General features: G+C 52.7%; 1 protein-coding gene across 1 annotated transcript; it reads left to right on the plus strand.

Annotated features, from left to right (window-relative positions):
- Positions 1 to 288: 288 nt before the first annotated feature.
- On the plus strand, positions 289 to 13,594 carry ORAI1 (ORAI calcium release-activated calcium modulator 1). The gene is made up of 2 exons (XM_008688982.2): positions 289 to 717; positions 12,537 to 13,594. Exons 1-2 carry the CDS (start codon positions 412 to 414, stop codon positions 13,146 to 13,148), a joined length of 918 nt encoding a protein of 305 aa, XP_008687204.2. The 5' UTR covers positions 289 to 411; the 3' UTR covers positions 13,149 to 13,594.
- The last annotated feature ends 252 nt before the right edge of the window (positions 13,595 to 13,846 follow it).

The following is a 13,846-nucleotide window of genomic DNA, read 5'->3' on the forward strand; positions in this document are numbered from 1 at the left end:
ACGGTGGGCGGTGCCGTCCGAGGATATGAGTCACATGACTCGCTCCTACACCGCCCATCTCCTCGTGGGCGGGGTGTCAGGAATGGGCCGGGCCGCATGCTAATCGACCCGAGGCGGCGGCCAATCGTGGCCCGCGCGGAGAGTCCGGGCCAGGGATCTTGGACGCTGGCTAGCGCGCAGGCTCGCGTCGGGGCGGCCCCGGGGTTTTGCAAGCGGCGCGGCGGGCCTGCGAGCTGGGGCTGCAGCGGCTTCCTCGACCTCCTTCTCGTCCTCGGCGGCCGGCCGGGTAAGGCCCGGCCCGCGCGGGGGGCAGGCGGCGGCTGCCTCAGGCGGAGGCGGAGGTGCGGCGGAGGGTGGGGGCCACTGCCTTCGCAGGAGCCCGGGCCGGCCCGCGCATTTGCACCGTGCTCCATGCATCCGGAGCCCGCCCCGCCCCCGAACAGCAACAGCCCGGAGCTTCCCCTCAGCGGCGGCAGCACCAACAGCGGCAGCCGCCGGAGCTGCCGCCGCAGCGGGGACGGGGAGCCCCCGGGGTCGCCGCCGCCGCCACCGCCAGCCGCCGTCACCTACCCGGACTGGATCGGGCAGAGTTACTCCGAGGTGATGAGCCTCAACGAGCACTCGATGCAGGCGCTGTCCTGGCGCAAGCTCTACTTGAGCCGCGCCAAGCTCAAAGCCTCCAGCCGGACCTCTGCTCTGCTCTCCGGCTTCGCAATGGTGAGCTCGGGCCTCCCTACCCTGCCCTCTCTCCTGTCCTCCTGACACTCCCGTCCACAGCCCCGACGGGGCCTACCGGGAGCAGGCTAGGCAGGCCGGGCGGGGAGGGGGTTCGGGGAAAATCTGGGAGAAAGGTGTCGTGGACGATGGAGGGGGCCAGACGTACTGGCTCTGAGCAGAGGTGGGCGACAAGTGACATCTGGTGTGGGAGATTGGGTGTCAGACAAATGTCCAGGGGTGAGGGGCTCAGGTGCCTTCAGATGGGTAACTTTGGTGCATGCAGCAAGTGGAGAGAAACAGGATCTTCGAAGTGGGTCTCTAAGAAGACAGTCCCACATTTGTTCAGGGGCAAAGGAAGGACATAAAGGGTCTGATCTCCGTGGGAGCAGGGGTCAGGAGGTGGGGAGGAGGAGTGGGACCCCTGAGCTGTCTTTCTTGTGACCCCACACTTGAGGCCAAAAGGTATTGGCCATGTCCTTTTATCACCTAGTAGAGGGGATTTCCTGACACTCTTTCTTCCACTGCATTTTCCGAGAGCCTCAGCCTAGGGTTTTGATAACCGTTCTCCACCCTCAGTTTCTTCTCCAGAAACTTGTCACTGAGTCACTGGGTGTGAGGGAGGAGGGTGGTACATGTTCCTCTTGATTGGGCTTTTAGTTGATTTGGGGGCTTAGGCATCGTTTCATCTTCCTATGCCAGGCTGGGCTGGAGTGAGAAACAAGCCTTTGAGGGGTTGGGTGCATGAGGCTGCAGGTTAGGCCGAGAAGTGGTCCTAAGGGTGCCCTCAGGCCTGGAGTCTCCCACAGCAGGGCCTGCAGAACAATTTGTGGTGATCACAGTGTGACATCAGCCTGTGTGAGTGGGGTCTGCCCTCCTCTTCCAACGTCTCTAGCCCAGGGCACTTCTGCCTCCCCAGTAAGTGAGCTAAGCCCTTGGCCTTGAGGGAGGGAGTGGCTGCACCCTCGTGTTTTCTTGGGAGTGTGTCTGGTACTCTCCCTGTGTTCCACAAACAAGTGGGCCGACGCAGTGGAGTCTGAACTTTTAGAAGCGCTGAGCGGGCCCAGAGCACACTGGGCCTCAGTGAAAAAGCCAGGTGATTGGGGGTGGGGAAGAGCCCTCCTAGCTCACCCCTTGCTGCCTGTGTGACCTCAGATACATTTTTCTCTCTGGGTCTTAATTTCTGAATCAGTAAATGAAGGCTGCTACTTAGAAGTATCTCTGACTTTAAGAATTAAATTGAGGAAGCCCTTGAGAGGGGATGAGAGAATGTGTGTGTGTTTGTGTAAGGGAGTGGCACACTAGTTTTGGTTTAGGTCATATGATGGAATTCTGTTCTGTCAGTCCCAAATCCTTAGAGACCAGTCTGCCTTTGCCTGAAGAAGCTCTAAGACTAGCTGACCGTTTACCAATCACTCACCCTGTACTAGGCATTGTTTAGGTTCCCTAAACTTCCACACTAACTCCTCAACCACCCTCTGAGGTGGTTTTGCCACAGGACTTTCTGCTAGAGCAGGATTTAAACCTGAGTTTGCCGGCATCCAGAACTGTCTTGGGCACTTACGCCTTTTGTGGTGTGGAGTTCTGGTCAGTGTCCAGCCAGGGACATGTTGGGACCAGGTCTCCTAGGAAATGAGAGAGCGGGAAAGTTAAGCAGAATAAAATGTTGCAGTTTGGGGGCAGGGACTGACACCATTAGCTTTTCACAGCTGTGCTCTGGGTTTAAGATGGTGGCACACCTGTTCCCCTTTTTCTTGGGGTCATAAATTCATAGCTGCCCAGGCCCCTTCCCACTCCCGGAGAAGTGAAGATCTGATGGGTTGCACTTTCCTGCCCTCTGGAGTCCTCTTTGTCCTCGAGAAGCCAGCCTCCTAATCAGATGGCACCTTCCTCTTCCTCCTGCTAGAAACACTGCAGGAAGTCATGGGGCAGGTGGCATTGGGTGGGCCTTGGCTCACCCAGAGTGTATCTTGGGGACCTTTATTTTCCCTGGTCAGGGTGGAGAAGGCTTCCTGGCTCCTCAGATGAACTCCCCAAAGTTCCTGTGGCAGGGAGGAGCTGAACCCCATCACAGCCTCCGTTCTGGGGAACCAGTTACAAGAGGGTAACTGTCTTTGCTGTGAGTCTGTAAATCTATGGGAGAACTAGAGTTGGGGTGAAGATAGATCCGAGAGGCAGGCAGCTCTGCCTTTGCCCCACCCCCCACTACATACACTCAGCTTGGTGAGTGAGCCTCTGAGAGAAAGGGGTGCCACAGGACCGAGCACCATGGAAACAGAGTGAGCGAGTTTCCTGGACTACTCTCCCTTGGCCCGTGAGTCAGCACAACCAACTTCCTGCCCCCAGAGGGCTTCCTTCCTAGAGACCTGGAAAACCAGAGAGGCACTGTGTGACCTCTGATCTCCAAGAGTAGGAGAGTTGGCAAGGCTGCCAGGCTCACCTGTTCAGCAGGTGAGATTGAGGGAGGGTCTCCCAAGAGCCTGGAGGGGATGGAGAGACTCCCGTTCATGGGCGTTCATGGGCGGAAAGGCCTGGCCGGATGCCCTGATGTGCTGGGGAGATAGGCTGTGGGCTCTCAGTGGGCTCTCGGACAGGTGGCTCTATGCCCTGGAGCCAGTTTCCTCATGTGGACAAAGGGGAGACATATCCTGCTGTGCCATGGACTTGGGTGAGGATTCGTTATGAGTCCCGCCTGGGCACACAAGAGGTGGAGGAATTTTCAGGATCTGATCATATAAACATCTTAGCTGGACCCCGTCTAGTCTGCAGACAAGAGTCCCACTCCTGACAGCATTTCTAGAAACAACAGGGCTTTGCTGCGCTCAGCATCCAGACTCCACAACCAGGGGCCCTGGATGTAGCCCATGATTCGCATCCTGCAGGTGCTTCTTGAGCTGAGGGTACCCTCGTGGGCTGTGACCGGGGTCATCTGTGCCTCAGTTTATCTCCGTGAGAGCCAGCCCCCTCGGCCCGACCCTGTGTCCTGCCGGACTATGGTGAGCCCACTGGCAGTCTTGGTTTGCTGGGGAGGGCAGGCTGTAACGTTAGCCTAAGCAGAAGATAATTGGGAAGGTCAGCCTGCTGCCGTAAACAAAATGCTTTCCACGACCTGGGATCAATTATTTTTGGATTATCTGCCTCCTCAAGTTCTCTGCCCGCCAGCACCCTTTTGTTCCCAGGTTCCAGAGCGGGTTCAGAAGTTGGCTTGGAATTTCTGTGAAAATGACTTGGAGGGAAGAGCTGAAATCCTGAGACACTGAGCCTCTGGGGATATGTTCAGAGTTCAAGGGGCATGGAAATGAGTGAGAAATTGCTGTTACTCCTCACAGTGCTAATTACGAATAGTGATCATTGTTTGTGTTGCTCGGGCTCTTGCTATAGGCCAGACGTTGTGCTAAGTGTTTTACTTGACCATCTGTTGTATCTTCACACAACCTGGTGAGGGTGGGGGTTTGTCCCAAGTGAATAACTTGCCCAAGGTTACTTGGCTGGTTAGCTGCAGAGACTGTGACCCTGGGGTAGCCCCGCTGCTGTGGAAGAGGACTTACCAGAGTGGTAGGGAGGACAGAGCTGGGAGGCTCCAGTATGACCGAGCAAATTAAGAACAAGGACTCGAGCCGGACAACTTGGTTCAAATTCCGGCTCTACTACTTACAACCAACCGTGAGATCCTGGGAAGGTTATTTAAATGTCTCTGGGCCTTCCTTACCTGTAAAATGGGGATAATAGTAGTACCTACCTCATAGGGTTGGAGTGAGGATTCTTTGAGTTAGTATTTGCAAAGCACTTAGAATGCCCCTGGTCCAGGTTTTCAGGAATCCCGCTCACCCTTGTTCTCATGGGACTGCTTTAAAAGGGTTAACTGATTTAGAAGAATATGATTCCAGCTAAACCTTGAGCTGGTAGAGTTAGGGCTTGGGGAAGAGCCCTCTGATCAGAGGAAGTGTTGGGAATAAAGTTAGATGAGAAATTTAGGGTCTCAAGGAAAGGCAGCGGGGCTGGTGTAGCTGGAGTTAAAGGTGTGGAAGGAGTTGTTGAGGAAGGTGAATCTAGTCAGGGAAGATGTTACAGGGAGGGCCTTGACTGACTGTTTCAAAAGTCTGAACTCTTATGTAGGCAGTAGGGAGCAGTGCAAGTTATGTGATGAATTCTAGAATAATCTTGATGATGTTACTATTTACTAACTTCCAGGCATGAGCCTGGGCCCTTTTCTTCATTCTTATTTAATCCTCAGATCAACTCTTAAAGGTATGTACTATAGATAGAAAATCTAAGGTTGGGGGCACCTGGGTGGCTCAGTCGGTTAAGCGTCAACTTCAGCTCAGGTCATGATCTGGGGAGATGGGGGTGCTCTGCGCTCAGCGGGGAATCTGCTTCTCCCTCTCCCTCCGCCCCTCCTCCCTCTCGTGCTCTCTCTGTCTCTCTTTCTTTCTTTCTTTCTTTTTTTTTTTAAAGATTTTTTATTTATTCGACAGAGATAGAGACAGCCAGCGAGAGGGAACACAAGCAGGGGGAGTGGGAGAGGAAGAAGCAGGCTCCTAGCGGAGAAGCCTGATGTGGGGCTCGATCCCATAACCCTGGGATCACGCCCTGAGCCGAAGGCAGAGGCTTAACCACTGTGCCACCCAGGCGCCCCATCTGTCTCTCTTTCAAATAAATAAATAAAATCTTTAAAAACAAAACCAAAAGCTAAGGGGCTCCTGGGTGGTGCAGTTGGGTGAGCGTCTGCCTTCAGCTCGGGTCGTGATCCTGGGGTCCTGGGATTGAGCCCAAATAGGGCTTCCTGCTCATTGGAGAGTCTGCTTATCCCTCTCCCTCTCCCTCTGCCTGCCACTCCCCCTGCTTATGCTCTCTCTCTGGCAAATAAATAAGATCTTTAAAACAAAACAAAACAAAAAACAAAAGCTAAAAATACCTAAGTCTCATAGGAACATGGAGGTTAAGATATCCGGCTAGTAGACTTCAAGGACTGGTAGGTCTGACTTGGCGCCATTTCTACTTAACCATCCTCTGGCTGCTGTAGCTGGTTGATAGCTGGGCCTTTGAATCCTTCCAGATGTGGGGTTTTGCACGCCAGGCTGTTTATAGATGGAATTTGTCGAATGCCCCAAGGGGAGGGAGCTCCCTGCCAGCTGAGAAACTTTTTGTAAAACTTCACAAGTGCCTTTCATGAATTTCTGAAATTTTCAGCTGGGAACCCTGTTGAGTTCTGCTGGTTGTTGGGTTCAGGGCTGGCAAAGGAGAACTCTAGGGTTTCCCAAGGTGGCATGATGGAAATCAGTGTTTGGAGTTGGGGTGGGGTCTCTTGGAGAAGTAGAACTGAGAAGGTTCTAAGCAGAAGCCAGCAGGTTTCTCTGTAATGGGTCTTCTGGGTAGGCTTTCATAAACTTTATTTATTTATTTATTTATTTTTTAAAGATTTTATTTATTTATGTGACAGAGAGATAGCCAGCGAGAGAGGGAACACAGCAGGGGGAGTGGGAGAGGAAGAAGCAGGCTCACAGCGGAAGAGCCTGATGTGGGACTCGATCCCGGATCGCCAGGATCACGCCCTGAGCCGAAGGCAGACGCTTTAACGACTGCGCCACCCAGGCGCCCCCATAAACTTTATTTTTAAGTAATTTCTATACCCAACTTGGGGCTCGAACCCACAACCCTGAGATCAAGAGTCATACGTTCTACTGACTGAGCCCGCCAGGCCCCTTAGGTAGCCTTTAATATACTCCCCAGAAGGAATGTCAGAGACTGGTAGGACCACAGACTCTTCTTCAGAGGAGAATCTTGTGGGACTGGGATTTGACAGCCAGCCCTCTTTGGTTTTTGAGCATTGGTCTAATCCAGAAATCAGCCACCTTTTTCTATAAAGGGCCAGATAGTAAATATTGTCAGCTTTACAGGCCACACAGTCTTGGTGGTAAACTACTCAATTCTGCCATTTATTTTTAATTTTTTTTTTTTAAGATTTTATTTATTTGTCAGATAGTGAGAGAGCGAGAGAGCACAAGCAGGGGGAGCAGCAGAGGGAGAAGCAGGCTCCCTGCTAAGCAAGGAGCCCGATGTGGAACTCCATCCCAGGACCCTGGGATCACGACCTGAGCCAAAGGCAGATGCTTAACTGACTGAGCCACCCAGGTGCCCCTCAGTTCATCCATTTTAGCTCAAAAACAGCCACAGAGGATAGGGAAATGAATGGGTTTGGTTGTGTGCCAATAAAACTTTATTTACAAAAACTGCAGTCTAGAGGCCACAGTTTGCCAAACCCTGGTCTAAGCAGCATCCACATTTTTGAGTGCATACCCCTCGAAAAAAATGTTCGTGGTAGCTTCAGTATCAGTATCCTTATGAATGCGATATGCCTTAATATGATACGTGTGTTATGAACACATAAAAATACAAAATTAAAAAGCTGAAAGGAGAAGCTAAATAATAAGTGAATGTCGTTGGAAGTTCTAGTGTGGCCTCCGCAGTGGATCGCCGAGGATGGTCCACCAGAGATGTCAGAGACAGGGTCTCACCTTCATTTATCTCTTCAGCGGTGTTTGACCCCTGGAGGGACAAGTACTAAACGCTGGGGAAACAGAGGGAAATAAGAGTAGAGGGAAGGGAACAAGTCTTTGGGTAATTCTGCCTTTAGGACATGTTTGGTAAGTGCAGTGGTGGGGGGAGCGTGGATGGAAGGACACTTGTCACAGTCTGAAAATACTTATTTGCCTAAATGTTCAGGGCCTGCCACCTCCTCCCTGGGCAGAGATTTTGCCCTCCTCCTTCCCGCGCTCTCCAAGATCGTCCAGGCCCATAGTAAGCTCTCAATACCTATTTCCCACCACTGGGTGAGTGGCCCCAGCCTCACCCGGGAGGCCCCAGAGCGGGGCTGACTTGGAAGGTAAAACCTGAGGGAGTTGGAATTAGCTAGACACCCAGAAAGCCTAGGCCTGTCCTCCCCAGAACCTACAGGGTCAAACTGTTTGGCTTATGACATAAATTTAGTGAATTGCAACCAGCTTTTTTTTTTTTTTAAATGAAATTAGAACTAAAGAGCAGCGTGCATTGCTTGTTGTAAGGATAGGCTCTGTCAGCGTCCTTTAAGAAGTATTGTTTGGGGAAACTTTTGTTTCTGTTATAAATGTGTATCTATTTATAGAAACATTTGGAGTACTGGACTGTAGTGGTCAGAAGAGTTTGTAAACCACTAGACTAGGCCTCGATCCTCTCTTAATAGATGGTTTGCATTTGAGGTAGGGCCGGCAGGCTCAGACAGCTCTGGGTGACCCCAGGTGACTGCTTGGCGGCCCTTGTGTTCCGGGCTACGGCCACCTACCCTCCTGAAAGAGTGAACAATGAAGCCCAGGCTTGGAAAAGGACAGTTGGGTCTCCCAACTGTGGCCGTTGGGGGCGGGCCAGGCATGGGAGGGCTGCCTCGGAAGGGCCTGGACTTCCAGGTGGCAGGGGTCTCCATGGAGCCCAGCAGGAGTGAGGAGAGCTAGTTGGCATTCGGCATAGCAGGCAAATGCCTGGCAAGGCCAGCCAGGCCCCACCCTTTGCAGAATCACGTGGTCCTCTTCTTGGCTCATGCTTAAAAATTGGTGTCCTAGTGGCCCCTGTGTGGGGTCTATGGACCAGTGTGCGGTGGGGCTGGCAATCTCTTGTCCTTCCTATCCCTTTAGGCCCCATGTGGCCAGGTTCAAGCAGGCCCTTGGCTGGCTGGGAGCTGTTTATTTTGGGTTAATGGGCCCAGCATTCTGGCTATATTTACCTTGCGAAGCTGCTTGCAATCTGATCTGATCTGATCTGATCTCTCTGGGACTCAGCTGGGGCCCTGGGAGTCGCCTGCCAGATTCCGCATGGCCCCCTTGACTTTACTCTGTGGGGGGATTTCCGAAGAGGGAAGCATTCTGGAAAAAACAGTGCCTTGTATTCCTGTGAATGGTTTTTTATCCATTATCCAGGATCCAAGATGTGTGCCATCTGTTGCTTCTCCACATTATTCCTTTCCGCAGCCCCATGGCACTGAACTTGGTCCCTGGTGTACATACAGCCGGCCCATATGGTCAAAGTCCCAGGAATTGTTGGGGCTGGTGAGGGTGATGGAGTTTCTTCCAGAGCTTGGCAGGAAGGCCTGTCCTCTTCCTTGGAGTGCCCGGCGTTTCCCCAGCTCAAGACCTCAGGGAGGGCTCGTGGGTTCTGGTGTCCCCAAGCCAGGTATGTCCCAGTAGCTGTGATTTCTGGTCCTGGATCCTGTGAGTGTGACAAATGGTATGAAAGGGTCGTCTCTGTCCAGCCGAGGTACCCATCGGGCCCTGTGTGGTTTGGGGCACACCTTCTCCTTATGCCCCAGGTTCGGAGCTGGGGCAGATGAGGGCCAGAGTGGGGATCCAACTTCCTTACCCACCCCAGAGGGCAGAACCTTGGCTCATGGGGTCAGTTCTCTCCAGCCTGAGCTGATGGTACCCAGGGGCTGTTCTTCTTTTTCTTTTTTAAAATTTTATTTATTTAAGCAATTTCTACACACATCATAGGTCTCGAACTCACAACCCCAAAGTTAAGAGCCTCATTTTCTACCAACTGAGCCAGCCAGACACCCCTGGGCTATTTCTCTTCTGCCTCGAGCCCCCTGCTTTTCTTTTCAACTAAAATTGATTGAGCACCTCCTGTGGTCTGGCCCTGTGTTAAATGCTTACATGTCAAGACCTCATCCATTGGTCCCCTCAGCGACTGTCTTAGTCCATCTGGGCTGTTGCAACAGAATGACGGACGGGGTGGCTTATAAACAGCAGACATTTATTTCCTCACACTTTTGGAGGCTGGAAGTCCAAGATCAAGGTGTCGGCAGATTCAGAATCTTTTGAGGGACTGGCTTCCTGACTCCCAGCTGCTGTCTACTCAACTGTGCCCTCCCATCCCAGGAGGGGCAGGGGGCTCTCCGGGCTCTTTTTTTAAGGGCACTATTCCTGCTCAGAGGGCTCCACCCTCGTGTTCTAATCACCTCCCAAGGCCCCACCTCCGTCACATTGGGGGTTGGGATTCCAGGGTGTGGATTTAGAGAGAACTGTAGTAGCACCCACGTGAGAAAAGTGCTCTTATGATCCCCTTTGCACACGGGCTTTAGAGCCAAGTAGACTGGAATTCAGAGCTCCCACTTAGTACCAGTTACAACCTCTGGGACAGCTGACCTCACCTCTCTGAGACCATTTCCTCATTTGTAAAAGAAGAATAATGATGTTGCTCATAGTCGTTGACACTTTATTAAGCTTACTATATGCCAGGTCCTGTTCTAAGCGCTTTATGTTCTTTAGCTCATTGAATGCTTATAACAACCATAAATGGGCCCCTGTTTTATAGATGTGGCACAGAGAGCTTGATATACTTGTCCAGGGTCACCTACCAGCTTTGTAAATGGAGGAACCAGTTCATTCTTCACGGCTGTATAGATGGGGCAACACCATCTGCTCTGTAAGGGAACAGATTAGTTACCTGTGTACGTCCCCCGAGTGCTCAGCTCAGGGCCCGATGTACCTGATAGGTCTGGACATTTCCAGTGAGTGAGTAAATTTAGCCAGTGGACCTGGGGCAGCCAAGCAGCGGGCTCTCCTGCTTGTCCCCTCTCTGGTTTCAGGTTCCGGGGCAGCAGGCCAAAACAGGAAGAGGAAGTGCTGGGGGTGGGGAGGTGGTGGCAGGAGGCACGCATTGCTGGAGGGTGCCCCCCTTTTCCAGTGTGGGCAGCACCCTGTGGTGACAGAGACCAGGGGGCCTTGGGATGTGTCCCTTAACTCGTGCCCTGGTGGCCTGCCCTCACCCATGTGTACTAAGAATTCTCAGGATTGGCATTAGGCCACCAGTGATCTTAAAAAACAGCCAAAATCCTGGTGGCACTGCCCCAGATTTATAGGAGTTTGAAACATTCTGTAAACTCCTGGGCTGAACTGTTCATATGGTCATCCGTTGTGGCAAGTGAGGGTAAGAGTCTGTGAATCTCATTGAAATTGTCTGAAAAGTCCTGTGAATACATCTACCTGGATGTTCTAAGGAGGGTGTAGCCATTATTTTCACCAGATTCTCAAAGGTGTCAGACCCCCACATCAGCTCTAGCCTGTGACCTTCATCTCCCCGTGTGCCCTCCTTTTACAAACAAGAGGGGAGGGTTTCGACCCAGGTCAAACAAGGAGACAAGGCTGGTTCTGGAGCCAGGACTCAGGCCCCCCAGTTTGGCCTTGCTGTTCTGTCATCCAGAGTGTACCTCTCCAGCAGGAGGGTAGAAACCCCAGAGGATTCCACGTAGAGGTAGTGGGTTTGAGATGAAGTTTCTAAGCTGAAAAATAATAAAGCTCACTTTTATTGAGTGTTTACTCTGTGCCAGGCACTAAGTATTTTACATGGACCTAAGTATCTTACAAACGACTTAGTCCTCACAACAGTCCTCTGACCATGTACCATTATTCCCATTTTACAGTTAAGGAAACTGAGGCCCAGAAAGTTGAAGGAGCTTGCCAGAGCCATATAGCCAAAGAGAGGGCAGAGGAGTCTAGGTTCAAAGCCAGGCAGCATGGCCCTAAAGCCTGTGCTCCCAACCACTGCCCCACACTGTCTTTCTAGGCCAAAGGAAGGGTACAGAGGTACAAGAAATGAAAGCAAACAGGGCCAGGCATTTGGGCAGAAGGAGAGCTAGTGGGGTAAGAAAGAGCCCACCTCCTCCCCAGGAGTAAGGAGGGGTCAGGGTAGGTTGGTGTAGGGCCAGTGGATACATCTCAGCCTTGGACCTTCCCCACCCAGAACCTGGTACACACATAGCAAACACTTTATGAAGGGTCACTGTGCATAATGGTACTGTCATTGGCGCTTGCTGCCTCAGTCCCTCCAGCCCAGGCAGGCAGATCCTGGCACGGTGCCCACTGCCCGCTGTTCCCAGCCCAGATCTGATGAGCTGGCTCCTTCAGATGGGGGTGATTTGCAAGGCCTAGGTGAGAAGCAGCAGGTGGCAGGCCCAGAAGGTGTCCCTGGTGACCCTGGGTCTACAGGTCTCCAGGAACTGGGAAGCAGCTAGTGCGTCAGCTGTGGGGCCCAGAGTGGGGGCTAGGGGGGCTAGGGGAGGAGATGGCCCCAGGGCTTGCCAACCACACGTCAGCAGCACTGGGCTCTGTCTTCTAGGAAGCTTCTGCGTTCCTTGTTGGTTGGTGCACTGTGTTCTCAGAAAGGGCCTGAGCCTGACCTGGGAGGGCCTTCATCTCTACCCCACCCCTCTCTGTCCCGGGAGCAGGGCATGAAGGGGAAGCCTGTGCTTGGGAACGGATGTGGGGCCAGCAGAGAGAGTGGTTAGTGGTTGCTGCAGCTGCTGCTTTTTTTTTTTTTTTTTTCAATGAAACTGTATCGTAGTAAAATATACAGCAAACTTGTTTGTGGTGGTAGGTTTTGAATACCTAGCTGGGTGTTAGGAGCAGTGGTGACTATTTGGGAGATGTTTACCATGTACCAGGGACTCTCACTTAATTGTTGAAATAATCCTATGAACTACTGTGATATCTTGGTTTTACAAATAAAGAAGTAAGGTTCAGTGACTTTCCCAAGGACATGTGGCTAGCAAGTAGCAGAACTGGGATTCAAATCCAGGCAGCCTGGGCTCTAAACCTGCTATCTTCGCTAGTACCTCTTCAACCCTAAGTGAGTGGGTCCTATTATCCCCACTATATAGATAAGGAGACTGAGGCTCAGAGAGGCCAGGTAACCTGCCCAGGGTTCAGGAGCTTGGTGGGAGGGGAGCCAGGATTTGAGTACGGCTCTGTGGGCCGGGAGGGTCCCGGCACTCAGCCCGCCTCTCCCCTACCCCCCAGGTGGCGATGGTGGAGGTGCAGCTGGACGCCGACCATGACTACCCGCCAGGGCTGCTCATCGCCTTCAGCGCCTGCACCACAGTCCTCGTGGCCGTGCACCTGTTTGCCCTCATGATCAGCACCTGCATCCTGCCCAACATCGAGGCCGTGAGCAACGTGCACAACCTCAACTCAGTCAAGGAGTCACCCCACGAGCGCATGCACCGCCACATCGAGCTAGCCTGGGCCTTCTCCACCGTCATCGGCACGCTGCTCTTCCTGGCCGAGGTTGTGCTGCTTTGCTGGGTCAAGTTCTTGCCCCTCAAGAAGCAGCCGGGGCAGCCCCGGCCCACCAGCAAGCCCACGGCTGGTGGCGCAGTGGCCAGCGTCAACGGCAGCAGCGCGGGCGGCATCACCCCGGGCCAGGCCGCCGCCATCGCCTCCACCACCATCATGGTCCCCTTCGGCCTGGTCTTTATCGTCTTTGCCGTCCACTTCTACCGCTCACTGGTCAGCCATAAGACGGACCGACAGTTCCAGGAGCTCAACGAGCTGGCCGAGTTTGCCCGCCTGCAGGACCAGCTGGACCACAGAGGGGATCACCCCCTGACGCCCGCCGGTCACTACGCGTAAGCCCTTCTGGGCCCGGGCACTTCAGATCTCTGGCCTTACGCCGCTCCCCACGACCTCGTCCTGCCCCAGCCTCAAGGACAGCCAGCTCAGGGGACTGGGCTTTTGTCAGGGGGCAGAGAGTGGAGGGAAGAGGCTTTTTTTTTTTTTTTTTTTTTTTTTTTTTTAAGAGAAACGACTGCACTTTGAAACTTTCCTCTGAGAGAATAAGCACTTCCTGTTCTTCCAGCTTCAGGTTCACCTCCTGGTAGGAGGCCACCGGCGGGAGCCAGAGTGGGGACAAATGCTCCCTTTGTCCCTCCTCCTCCCGTGTGCCTGTGCCACTTGGATGCTTCTTGTCTTTTCTGTCTTGACCCCCCCTTCCCGTTCAGTGTTGTGTGTGTGTGTGTGTGTGTGTGCGCATATGTACACGTGTATGTGCGCACACATAAATATACTCATAAGGGACACCTCTTGTGTGTGTATTTGTTGGGTCTGGACTGCCTGGTATTATTTCTGCTGGTGCCCCAATCCGGTGAGGCTCTAAGCAAAAAAATTTTTTAACGTTTGATTTTGAAAATTTTCAAACCTATGAAAAAGTTACATGAATAGTAATTGAAATACCCAGACAGTCAATTCTTGTTATTCACGGCAGTGGTGTTCTATGAATCAGTGGGTATCGAACTCCTGTGGGGTTAGGTTCCTTCGAGCGTTTGGTCAGG

Source organism: Ursus maritimus, unplaced genomic scaffold (assembly GCF_017311325.1).
Source record: "Ursus maritimus isolate PB19 unplaced genomic scaffold, ASM1731132v1 scaffold_33, whole genome shotgun sequence".
Classification (NCBI taxonomy): Eukaryota; Metazoa; Chordata; class Mammalia; order Carnivora; family Ursidae; genus Ursus; species Ursus maritimus.